At 40.6% G+C, this 13282-nt stretch overlaps 1 protein-coding gene across 3 annotated transcripts in view; it reads left to right on the top strand.

The window, feature by feature from the left end:
- The first annotated feature begins 3229 nt into the window (after nt 1-3229).
- Nucleotides 3230-13282, top strand: part of LOC137446903 (uncharacterized) — a 43349-nt gene continuing 33296 nt past the window's right edge. For 2 of the 3 annotated variants that reach the window (XM_068149974.1, XM_068149972.1), the window contains exon 1: nt 3230-3298. In XM_068149974.1, the coding sequence (XP_068006075.1) occupies nt 3245-3298 (54 nt within the window). In that variant the 5' untranslated portion in view covers nt 3230-3244. Of the gene's footprint in view, nt 3407-13282 lie in introns of all 3 variants that reach the window. The other variant, XM_068149973.1, reaches the window with a different exon arrangement.

The following is a 13282-nucleotide window of genomic DNA, read 5'->3' as shown; positions in this document are numbered from 1 at the left end:
CCATCATCCAACACCATCTAATCAACTAAACCATGGCACCAAGCACCCCATCAAGTCTCCTCCTGAACATCTCCAGTGATGGCGGCTCCACCACCTCCCTGGCCAGCCCATTCCAATGGGCAATCACTCTCCCTATGAAGAATTTCTTCCTAACATCCAGCCTAAACCTTCCCTGGCACAGCTTGAGACTGTGTCCTCTTATTCTTGTGCTGGTTGCCTGGGAGAAGAGACCAGCCCCCACCTGTGTACAACCTCCCTTCAGGTAGTTGTAGAGAGCAGAGAGTAGTTGTGGAGATGAAGTAATTTCTAGGTCTTCTGAGGACCCTTATGAACAATGGAAGAGGACACAGTCTCAAGCTGCGCAAGGAGAGGTTTAGGCTGGATGTTAGGAAGAAGTTCTTCACAGAAAGAGTGATTGGCCATTGGAATGGGCTGCCCAGGGAGGTGGTGGAGTCACCATCACTGGAAGTGTTTAATATGAGACTGGATGAGGCACTTAGTGCCACGGTTCAGTTGATTAGATGGTGTTGGATGATAAGTTGAACTTGATGGTCTTGAAGGTCTTTTCAAGCCTAGTTAATTCTGTATTCTGGAGAAAATGCAAACCAGGAGGGTGACAAGGGGTTTCATGCCTTCTGTTGGTGAAGGAAGTTTGGAAGAATCTGTTCAGCATGTCTGTTAGTAAATCTGAGACACATGAATTGCCTTTTCAGCCTAAAAGCATGGTAGATGTGCACTGCTGGGAGTGGGAACGGCCTCAGGGATTGTGGCCAGTGAGTGAGATAGGCAGCAGTGCTTTTGGAGAGGTCATAGCAAGGTAGAGAATGGTGCTTCTCCAGGAAAAAGACACCATTTCTTGGCAGCAGACACTTCCACTGCAGGTGATAAATTGGAGGAAAAGTGGTTACAAAGTCTTCTTTGACACCAGCTCTTTCTCTGTTGTCAGTTGTTTGTGTTGTTCTAAAGTAAAATACATTTTGCTGTACAACACTCTCACCCTATGCATCAGTGAGACAATGCACAAAGTGTTCTTGTTCTTCCATGATGATTCAAACCCCTTTGCCCTGTTCTTTTTGTCTTCACTGGAGAGCAGTTGATTTAAGTACCAAACTCTCAAATGCGTTTGCTACAGCACACGATTCTGGCATATGTTTGAATCGATTCACTGAGATGAAGAATGGAAAATTACACCAGAGCCTTTATTAAAGGAAGGTGTAATTAATGACTTCAGATTAATTGAAAATGTTTGCTCTAGAAGTAGCAATTGAGCTCCATTCTGATTAACTGCTTGCTCCCAGACTTTGTAACCTTGCAGAACATGCTGTTCGGCAGGCAGTGGAGGGGAAAAGACCATCTAATATCTCTGCAGAATCTTCACAAAAGGGACCTGTCACTTTCCCACTCTAAAATGTTCTGTGGTGCTGTAGCTGCAATATAAAGAGAAGTTCCTTGAGATTTTTTTTTTTCTTTTAAATTTAAAAAGAAACCCATAGTTCCTCAAGGGCTGAGGGCTCTTCTAGAGGGAGTACACCAATACTAGAAATTTGATTGTGACTGAATTACTTGCTGTTTTATTTTAAACAAATGACTTAAGCTATTTGTCAAAAGAAATATGCTTCCCATGAGTTCTTTTTCCAGTTTAGTGAATTTTTTTTTTGCTATGATGGTCATGGAATAGTCAGAACTGAAAGCATTGGAAAAGGACAATCCTTTATGAAATATTTCTTCAGAAGATCTGGATTTAGGCCCTACTACATTATTGGCCTTTGTTAAGCTAACATTCTTTCAAAGAATAGGACTTACTTTTAATCAGTTCAAACGATTAAAACCTGTCTATATTAGCATGTATTGACCTTTCTTTTAATTTGTATTTCCTGAAGCAGTGGGAGAATTCATTCCTAATCCTTTCCCTCCCACACGTTTGCTGTTACAGTCTCTCTTGCGTCCATCAACAGTGTTTATCAAGTGTGAGTTCAAAAACTCTTCCCTGTGAAGCTGATGAATCCTGTGTGGCTGTCAGAGCCTGCTCTTAGGCACAAGCTTCAGATCTGTTCCTGGAATGTTGAAGACTTGCCTACAAGGTGGATGGGTTGGGCAACTCTGCACCATGTTACTCTCCATATCTTATCTCTGGCATTCAGGCTGCCAGCATTTGCTTCTTACTTTTGTAGTGTTGTCCTTTGGCTGAGGTCTGGCAGATAAATCAGCTGAACTTCTCAACAAAGGCTCCATAACTGTCAGCTGAAAGAGCAGGTGGGAGTTATGCCTGCGGGGCATGGCCAGGGAAACCTGCCCTTGTGACCAGAGTGCTCCATTGACACCTCTTCTACAGTGAATTTCTTAACTTCCTCTACTTGTGTTGCTTCTATTAAAAAATTGTTTCTAGGGTAGTAGAGGAAGGAAACCTGTCAGCAAAACAAAATGTTCCAACTCCTGTCACTTCTTGAAATAAATTTTTAAAGAAAAAAAAATAATTCTGCTGCACAGATCACCTAATGGCTTTTGATTTTCCCTTTTGACTGTGCTTGGAGGAGAAAAAAAATCCACAATATGAAGAGTGCACCTTCCAGCCATGTCTGATCAGGACTTTTGATCTCTGAATTAGTTTCAATATATATTTTTAATTGTAACAGAAGTCATCATACATAGGTGGGGAAACCAAGGTATATTTTCACTGTAGCTGCTGAACAACTTTTATCAGGGTTAGACTTCAGGAATACCTTACTATTAATTACCTTTTCTAATCACCAGACTGTCCTCTGACACAGGCAGCAAAGGCAGAGTTTAAAATCCTGATTTACTTCTCAGGTATCTTGTTCATTAACCTGTAGAAGCCTTTGTGCTCTCATCCAATATGCACACATTCATGCTGGAGGTGGAAGACACATGTTAAAGATTGCTGCTGTGCATAAAAATATGGCTGTGAAAATTGAGCAGTGTATTTGTATTTCCTCAGGCAAACTTTGTTACATTTAGTATGAAATTTGTTTTGGTACCTAATGTGTCGGGGGCTGGGATAGGTCTGGTGTAAGGTAATAAATCATCATTCCAGCATTCATGGCTTGGTGATTGCAGGAAGTCACTGGAACATAAATATCAGTCCAGAAAAAAGCAAACAAAAATCTTGGACATTTTTGTCTTTTCACAGAGCTGCCATAAGGAAGCCAAGCACCATTATTGTTTCTTTCAGTGCTCAGCATAAAAGGAAGTAACACTTAATAACAGCCATTGGCTGCAAGATTTCATGAGAGAGAGAGAAGCAGAGAGAAGGAACGAGAACTGTGCTGTGGAAAAGCAGGTGTGATTTATGAATAAACTGTAGTTTGCAGCCTTATGGGATACTGATGAAACAAATAGAATTTTCACAGGCATGGATAATACAAGAACACAAGACACTTTCTCACAGGTAAAGGCAGAAACTGTTATGGCTTGTGTGAGAGTGCTATTTGTTGTGCCTAGCTGAAGAGCTGGCATCTCAGGAACTGAAAACGACTTTGTATTTTATTAGCAAGGAATTTGCAGCTGACTGTTTAATGTAACTGATTATTATGTGATACGAGCTCAGGCTAGTCCAATACATCAGGAAGTGTTTGCAGAAGATGTGTGTGAAGCAGTATTTTTTTGGTCTGTACTTTATCCTTAAGAAAGTTGCAGTGTGCTGGGTTTTCCTGATACAAAGAAAGGGGCAAAGAGAGAAAATATTATTTTTTTCCTATTGCCATGCTAGAGAGGATTTATTAATGCCATATATTATCTGGGCTAAAAATTTCCATAAGGTAATTGGAGGGGGAAAAAAAGAGTGGCTTATATTATAGGCAAATGCAGTCTTTTGATAATCATACTGGAATTCGAAGTGATTGATATGCCAGGATTGAATATACATCAGCTTGCACTGCTATTGAATTTGTCTGAGAGTGCCTGCCAGATATATAGGCGTTGTGGCATTCTGCTTATTTCAATACTTGCATGTTTGGAAGTCTGTGATCTGGAGAACTAAGCAGCGGAAAACTCTCTAACTAAGACAGCTGCTGGCAAGTATTGGCAGAGGTTCCCTGATGTGTGACCTGGAGAAAAGAGCAATTAGGAGAAAGAGTGATTGTTTTATGCGTATTCTAAGAAGGTGTGATGGAGTCTGAGTTATTCCTGGGCAACTACCAAGGGTGGCTTGGCTAGAAAAACATGAGAGCTGAGGAGAATATATTTGTTTTCATGATTCCCTTTTATTCACCAAGAAGTATGACATGTTCATTGCAAAGATTTGCTAGGCAGGGCTCAATACAAATCCACAGCAACTGCAAAAACCAGAGTGAAACCTTTTTATTGCTCTTTGGGTTGTCAGAGAGGGAAAACTATGCAGGACAAATTGCTACCTTTGGTTACTTCCATACAACATCGACCTCCTTGGCCTTTGAAGATTTTTGTGGGGGGCAGTGTGACAGGGCATCCAAAGACTGAGTCATTTAGTTTGACATATATGAATTGCTTCACCTGAAGTAACAGCACCTGAAATGCAATAAAATTGCAGGTCCCATCTGGCACTGCTGAGGATAACGATGTGCTGGGATCTATTTGGAGAAGCTGTTGATGGCAGAGGTGTTGAAAAGGCACAAGCCCCGTCGGGAAGTGTATTTCCTTTCTCTGTTCTCTACATGTCCTTTGCTTATTGCTTGGTACTGACACACAGACCTGAGTTGCAGCTTATGAATCATTGCTCATATTTCTTACTTCAGGTACTGCTGGGGAGGTCTGGGGCAGCATAGATGTGGAAAGAACCAAATGTTTGCTACCAGAAAAGCCTTACATGAAGGAGAATTAGGAAACTGCAACAGGAGGGTGCCACTTTTCCCTTTCGTTTACTCCTCAAGGCCTGAAATGAAGTGTGTGTACAAAGCTCAGGCTGTATGATCACCAAAATATTTGCAAAGCTGAACAGCAGCTGAGGAAAAAAAGTGTGTTTTACATTTGTTTCTGATCTCCTTTTAAATCTTGACTGTATGTCTTCTGAGGCTTTTCATCTCAGTCTTCTGAGAGCCGATAAGCTCACGGTGCAAAGCGGAATGGTTGTCAGACCTTTTGCTTTTCCACCCTGCTTTACTTTAATCAATGACTTTAAAGTACTTTATCCCCATGGCTTTCCCATACAATTTTTGTTGGACTTTTTATTAAAGGACACCTCTCTTAGGGAACTGATTCTTTTTTTTTTTTCAATTTTATATATATTTTTTAAACTCTTTCCCAAGGTAGCTTAAAGCAGATTTTCGCTGTATATTTACCAAGGGACAAATTCCATTTAAATAAGGCCAAATCATTCCATATCTTATGTGTATTCATGGACATGTACCCAGCCCCAGGAGTAGCAATTGTAGGGATATTGTTGTTAGACTCCAAATCAGAAATCTGATGTTCTGTTGGTTTAGGGGAACTTCTAATGACTTGACTACACATATTGAGTGGTCAGTCCAGCATAGATGTGGATTCAGAACAATTTGCTCCTTGCACTGTCGGCCAGTGCAGAGGACCTGTGAGACAGTTCAGCTTCCTTGGTCCTTCTGTTGTTTAGAACTGAAGTCTTTGTGGGTTCTGCAGAACTGCTGGGTGACTTTTGCTATATCAGTACATATTTGAGACTGCACCTCATTAAAGCGAGAATCACTTGTAGGTAGCCTAAAGCATCAATACAGAAACAGTCTGTGCGAGAAGTGGAGCTTACCTTTACTTGAGCCGTCTAAAAACACCTCAAAGCTTGGGAATGTGTTTCACAGAAGCACAGTATACTGTGATTCATAGAATGGTCTGGGTTGGAAGGAACCTCAGAAGGTCATCTAGACCAACCTCTTCTACAATAAGCAGGGACATCCTCAACTGTATCAGGCTGCCCAGAGCTCTGTCAAGCTTCACTTTGAGTATCTCCAGGGCACCTCCCTGGGCAACCTGTTCCAGTGTTCCACTACCTTCACGGTAAAGAATTCATTCCTAACATCCAGTCTAAATCTACACTTCTCTAGTTTGAAGCCATTGCCCCTATTCTAGTTTGAAGAAATTGCCCCTTTAATGTATGAGGCAAGATCAAAAGACCCAGGGAGGCTGCAGTGAATTTTCATATGTTTGCTACTAAATGGGAAGTACCTCATTAGACACAGAAGATAAAAAATGCCTGTGGGACATGGGTGAAGTACATCCTGGGGTATTTCTTCCCCATCACCCTCACAAAGGTGAAATCCCTCAGTTAAGTTTCCTGCTACTGAGCCATTTGGAACTTCATCTGTCTTGTTTCATTCTCAGCACCATCCAAGTTCTTGTAACTGTGAGCAGAATGAATACTGCCAAGCATATTTTTGAAGGGAAATTGTTTCCTGAGTTTAAGAAAGGACTCAAAGATGCAGCATAAATAGAGGTCCTACTAAGTGATCCTGAGGAGGGTGACTGTGTTTGGAAAATGCAGTGTACTTTTGTGGGGAGATACTAAGAACCTAGCAAAAACACTTACACAGACAAAGATTGTATTATGATAAATCTGTCAGAGCTTAAGAGGAAAGTGGCAAGGAGGAATAACTCCTCCTTACATAAATATTTCACTAATTTGATTGATTAACAAACAGGAACCTCTGTGTGTGTAAGTTAGGTCAGAAATGATCAGTAGATGGATGCTCAGAGGGGGTTTTCCATAAGCTTTCAGACACTGTTTTGATTAGAACATAATGAAGAGTTTGTTCATTAAATGTTCCAGCTAATTAATGTAAAATTCGTGGAGACCCTGGATTCTCAGTTAAACAGGCATGAAATCAGTGTTGCATTGTCCATACTGAGTTTGCTTAGCAGGTGTTTTACTAGTAAGGTCTGATAAACATTGACTATAATGAAATTACTTTAATTCAGCATTTAATACATTTAGCAGCACAATTCTTGCTTGATATGTGTCTTTCTTTTACAAGATATTAGGGCACAGGATGAGATCAGAAGCCTGTGAACGGAGAGATGCATGCTTTCCTCCAAAGGAATTAGATGTCACAGTTAAATAGTCTGGTTATCTTTGTTTCTTTGCAAAATTAATTGGACTATCAGGTTAATAAGCAAATATGTTAATCCTTGTTAGTTCTTATCACTGTGGATTATTTTAACTACTGTAACTATAGGCACAGAACATCATTATAGTAACAAACTGGAATGCTTCTTTAGAAAACTGCCTTCCTTGTTCTATTTTAGTCCATTTTGTAGTATAGCACTCAAATGACACCCCAATACAGCAAGAAACTGCGAGGTAAACTTAGACTTCAGTGTTGTTTTGAAATCAAATATCATTTAATATGCTCAGGACATGCCTGTTTCTGTGGTGACAGGGCACTGAAGTCAGTGAGAGTTTTACTCTTGCACCAAGTGTGCCTGGTGTAAAACTATTCCTGAATGCTTTTGAAAATGTTGCCACAGTAGCTGCTTCAAAGGTAAACGGCTTCTGTATAGATAAATCAGATTGCACCCACTTAATTTCAGCTGACAGCAGTGTTCAGCAGGCCAGTCTCTTATCACACAAAATTGTTACTTTTATTTTTCTTTTCTTTTTTTTAAGATTAACTTTCTTTATTTCTTTAGTTTGTTAGTTATTTTTGTGTGTGATTTGTCTTTGTGGAGGCCAGTGTTTGGAAGAAAATAAAGGGAGGGTGCAAGAGGGAATAAACCAAACTTAGTAATAACTTAGTCATCACATAAAAAAATATGAAAACTGAACATGTTTGCCACTCATTACCTGAACCATTAGTACAAGGTGGAAACTAGTTCCCACTAGGAAATCCTTCATTTTCCTACTTCCAGCCTTTGTAATACCAGTCATGATGTACAGCTTTCCATGGATGTTTTCCCTGCCCATTTCCTGCAGCATTCTGATCAGATTTACTTCTAGTGTGAATGGGACAGCTGACATTTTGATCCTTGCAAGCTATAGGAGATATGTCAAGGTTTCACTGTGTTGTGGTGCATGCACTGAGGTGTCTCTCTGCATACATCTGTAATTCTTCCTTGTCCTGCCATATAGGGAGCAACCTCCTCCACACCTTTTGCAGCAGCTGTTTACTTGAAGACTGTGACTTCCCCAGCCTTTTCTAGGCTGTGAAATGCCAGCCCTTCCCCCTTTTTCCTTGTAAATTGTGTTTTTCCAAAGCTCTGATTATTCTCATTGTCCTGATCTGGACTCCTCCAATGTGTCCAATTCTCTTCTGGAGACATGGAAAACTTCTCACACTAGAATAGAATAGAATAGAATAGAATAGAATAGAATAGAATAGAATAGAATAGAATAGAATAGAATAGAATAGAATAGAATTAACCAAGTTGGAAAAGACCTTTGAGATCAACAAGTCCAACCTATCATCCAACACTATCTAATCAAATAAACCATGGCACCAAGCACCCCATCTAGTCTCTTCCTAAACACCTTCAGTGATGGTGACTCCACCACCTCGCTGAGCAGCCCATTCCAATGGCAAATCACTCTTCCTGTGAAGAACTTCTTCCTAACATTCAGCCTAAACCTCCTCTGGCGCAGCTTGAGACTGCATCCTCTTGTTCTGCTGCTGGCTGCCCAGGAAAAGGGACCACCCCTCATCCGGCTACAACCTCCCTTCAGGTAGTTGTAGACAGCAGTCTACAGTGTTATCAGTGTTGAGTAGTGGAGAGATGACTTGTGTTTTGTAGACTATGCTGCTGTCTATAATCTCCTAGTGGATATTCACTTTTATTGTGGCAGCATGATGTGAATGTGTATCATGTTGTAAGCTGCTGTAACTTCTGGGTCTTTTTCTGAGGAAAAGGTTCTTCACCCTGTCCTTGTGAAGCTAGTAAGTCCTGCTGACCTCTTTCAAGATTTTTTTTCACTTGCTGTCTATTATTGCTTCTCTCATTTGGCAAACTTGTTTTGAATTTGAATCCCCTTTGCAATCCGCTTGAAGTTCGTTCCACCTTCATGTCAAAGTCAGCAAATTTAATAAGCAAAATCTCTAGTCCATCGCCAGATCATTATTGGAAACACCAAATAGTACAAACCAGTCAGTCTCCTGTGCTACACTACTCAATTTATCCTTTGAGTTTCCACAGTGAAACTCTGGTAATTACTTTCTGAGTGTCATTTCCTGACAAGTTCCGAGGGCTGTTAGAGCAGGAGGGGGCTCATGCTGGTCTGTTAAGTGGTGATCAAAGAAAACTCTGAAGCATTTTCTTCATGTGAGACCTATAAATTGTCAGTTTTTCAGGGAGAACTTTAAGAAATATTTAGGCAGTGAGAACCTTCAGTAAGATTTGCAAAACTGGAAGTGGGTAGACTATCTTGCATTGTAGGCTGCACTATACACGGGTCACTGGGCACCAGTTTCTGGTTTAGGTTGCTAAATATTTTTGAGACTAGCCCTCTGAGATTTTTTTTGCTGTTGTATTTAATCTTTTTATACCTTTCTATCAATACATAATAATAAAGTATATTTGGGCTCCTCCAGCTCCTACTGAAAGTCACAGAATTAACTGTTTTCAGGAAATCAAGCTACTGTTTGAATTCCTCCTTCTTTGAATAAACGTTGACAGACACTATTCAGCCAGATATGGATCTGAACAAATAATGCAAAACATTATTACAGCAGGATAATTTGTTTGATGAATAGCAGCTCTGTTTGATGAATAATATTAGCCTATCTCTATGAATGGCTGCAAAAAATGCTGTTGCCCCATAAAAATATCACATCAGTCATCTGTATTGATATTTCATGGAAATTACAGGTGAAGGCTTTTCAGATGCCCCAATCATAGAAGACAGTCTTCTGTAAATATATTGATCATTCAGTACCCTTTGGGCCAAGTTCAAGCCCGGTAAAAGTGAATACGTGAGGAGATGAAAGTCAATAGCACCAGACTGGAACTTTTACAGCAAACCAGATTTCATCTGCTGTCTTTAAAAATCACTTGAATGGCATATTCAACATGCAGGCAGAGTGCAGTTCAGCAGAACAGTGTGAGGAAGACAAATATCCATAGTAACTAAGCCAGTGCCTTAAGCTTAAAAAGAGAACAGAAAGAAAGTAATAAAAAGGTGAAAAAAAGAGAAAGTGTTTTCTTTAAAAGCACAGCTTGGAAAAGGAAGTTGCTGCTTGAAATTTCATCACAGGTCAATCACTGCATTATATCCTGGCACTTATTTTTAAGCTTCTACATAGTAGTTGCTTTACAGAAAGTGTTGTGAACTGTAGCTGGAAGGCACCAAGTCAACAGAAAATCCCAGAAGGTTAACCTCAAAGTAGCATCCCAGAAGGTTAACCTCAAAGTAGCTTTATCCTGCTGCTCTGGATTGAAGACAAAAATCTTCTATTATTAAAAGCTGCATTAAAAAAAACTGGACTCCAAAATGAATGAAAATATAACCCTGTGCATGACAAAAAATGCCAGGCATTCATGTTAAAAAAGATTTTTGGTTTTGTGCAGACAATGCTAGCATTCAGTAAGATTTATGTCCAGAAATTCATGAGGTCTCTGTAAAGCAATATGTAGCCACAACTTGGCTCTCCCCTCCTGGTCTGAGCCCCTTTGATCCTTGGAGCATTGATCCTAGCAGTGCTAAAAAGAGATGCTACTGTGGAGAGCAGAGAATGAGGAAGGAGCCCTCTCAGTCCAGCCTTCTCTTCTAAGTATCACAGCAGCCAGGAACTGGTTTGTCACTTACTTCTTGCAGCAAGTGGTTGAGGATGTTTAACACTGTAATGTTTAATAAGGACAAGTGTAAGGAATGCTCAACAGTGAAAAGCTTGACTAGACCTGAATAAAAATTTCTCCTCATTTGTATAGGGAGCAGGATTTCTGCATGACTTGCTTTTGTTGTCACAGGAAATGATAGAGCTGGGTGCATATTAGTTATGATCTTCACCTAAGTAAACCCAGAATAATGTCTCACTGAATCATGCCACTATTTGTAATAATTGGGATCATGTGTATGGCTGACTGACAGCCAGGTTTCTTGCTCTACATCTTCATAGGCTTACACACCCCCACACCCCCACCCCCCCTTCCAGGAGTCTTTTTGCATTACATTGCTGTCATATTATTATGATTCAGGTAAGATGGTCCACAGAATAAGAATAAGCTGAGCAAAAAACTGTGTAGCTCAAATCCTTCTGCTGAAGAAGAGAGAGAAAGGATTCTTCTGCTAATAGAGAGGAAAAAAATTCAAACAATTAGACAGGTCTGACATGTGGTGAGTCATCACCTGGAGAAGCCCAGGTAACTCCACTGACTGCATAGGACTCACACTAATCCTGTGCTTTACTGGGTAAGGTGAACAAGGGTCTGTTAAAGGGTGAGAGCCGAAAGAAGAGACACAGGGAAGATGTTAGCGTGTCTTATCCTTGAAAGGTTGCCCATGTTCTTCATGCCTTCCACTGCTTTGCTCAATCAGCTGTGAATGACTCAGAAGACATGGCTTTAACTCCTTCTTGGCTGATGCTCAGAAGGTATGGGAACCTTTCTGGAGTCATTGGAGTAATATTTCCACAGCGAGGACACTACATGCAAAACCTTCCATACCTGCTAGGGCCTCCTATGAGAATGTGCTGGGTAAAGGGAGGGTGACAGGAAGCCCTGGAAGGGGTCATGTGGAGTGCTATGTTGGCAGCTGCCCAAGAACAAGCCAGAAGTCTCATATCTCACCACTAAACACATTTTATGCCATGTCTAGGTCAAAAATGCAAAAAAACCCTCACTCTGCAGAGTAATGGGCATGCAGAGAATGCCTGCAGCCCCACACTCTTCCTACAATTGTGAGAGCTGATTTTTCTTTCAACTCACTTACATGTCAAGACTGAATTTTTGCTGGGTGGTGAAACTTTAATCTGTGTAAAACAAGCTTCTTTAACCTGGCAGGTGAACAAATGCATTATTAACACAATCTCATGTATTTCCTTAATGTGCTTGCTTTATAATAGAAGCATTTAAAGGATTTTTTTGGGGAGCCAAGTTTTGTTATCTGATCTTGTATAAAACCCATTCTGTTTGGTTGCACCGGTCGCATTCAATTAGGCAATGTGACACGATCTGACTTAGTGGCATTTTGGTGGGTAACAGTGACAAAAATGGCTTATTTGTGAGGAAAAAAGAAATATAACCAACACATAACCAGAAGTGAGCATTACAAAAAGTGTGACGTGCTGAGAGAAAAGCCCCATGGACATTAAATGATAAAGGTCAGGATTTGTTGCTCAAATCTTGTTTGCAAGTAAAAATACCATGTTAATATGTGCCTGTCAAAAACCTGAGCAAACCAGGCAGGCTTCTGACAAATAATTTCGACAGTTCTCATAAGCTGAAAAGTGCCTTTTTAGCCTCTCTTGTCTTTTAAAATGCTTCCCTCCTGCTTGCAAATGCGCAGAGAGAAAGGGGGTTAAAAGAGACATTAAAACAACAGGGTGCTGTTAAAAATAGCCTGTACCAAGCACTGTCTTTTGTGTGCTCTCTGGGGAATGCATTAACTGTCACTAGCCTAACTTAGTGACTAACCTTCCTGATTTGCTTCTCTGTTGCAAACATTCTATTTCATACAATATTAAGCAAATTAAGAGGCATTCCTTGTCATGGTGTCTTGGGCACAATCTCATTCTAGTCTAAAGAGGACACTGAAGAAGGTAAGCAGAATGAAGAGTTCAGTATTTCACAGAATCATGTAATCACCAATATTGGAAGGACCTCAAAGGTCATTGAGTCCAACCTGTCATCACAGACCTCATGACTAAATCATGGCACCAAGTGCCACATCCAATCCCTTCTTGAACACCTCCAGGGATGGTGACTCCACCACCTCCCTGGGCAGCACATTCCAATGGCCAACGACTGTCTCTGTGAAGAACTTTCTCCTCACCTTGAGCCTAAACTTCCTCTGGCTTCACTGAGCCAAAACCCCCTTGACTTCTGCCTTTTGTTTTGTTTAGTTTTGTTTTGGTAAAAAATAAATACCTCACTCCCCCAAGGAAAAACTCAGACTTTTGAAAACGTTTAGCAAGGCAAAAGAGAAACGCTGTGAATTACATCAAAATGTTGTGGGTTTGGTAGACAAAGGGGATTTGGGGAAAGTTTTTTAGAATCATAGAATAATTTTGGCTGGAAAAGACCTTTAAGATCATCAAGTCCAACCATTATCCAACTCTGCCAAGCCAGGTGATAAACCGTGTCCCTCAGCACCATTTCTCTGTGTCTTTTAAACCACTCCAGGGATGGGGTTACAGGAGCCTCCCTAAGGAGACTCTTCCAGCCTTACTCCTGGTCC

The sequence above is a fragment of the Melanerpes formicivorus genome, unplaced genomic scaffold (genome assembly GCF_026170545.1).
Source record: "Melanerpes formicivorus ecotype bairdi unplaced genomic scaffold, bMelFor1.0.p_v2 SCAF_19, whole genome shotgun sequence".
In the NCBI taxonomy this organism is placed as follows: domain Eukaryota; kingdom Metazoa; phylum Chordata; class Aves; order Piciformes; family Picidae; genus Melanerpes; species Melanerpes formicivorus.
This window is presented reverse-complemented; position numbering and strand designations above follow the sequence as displayed.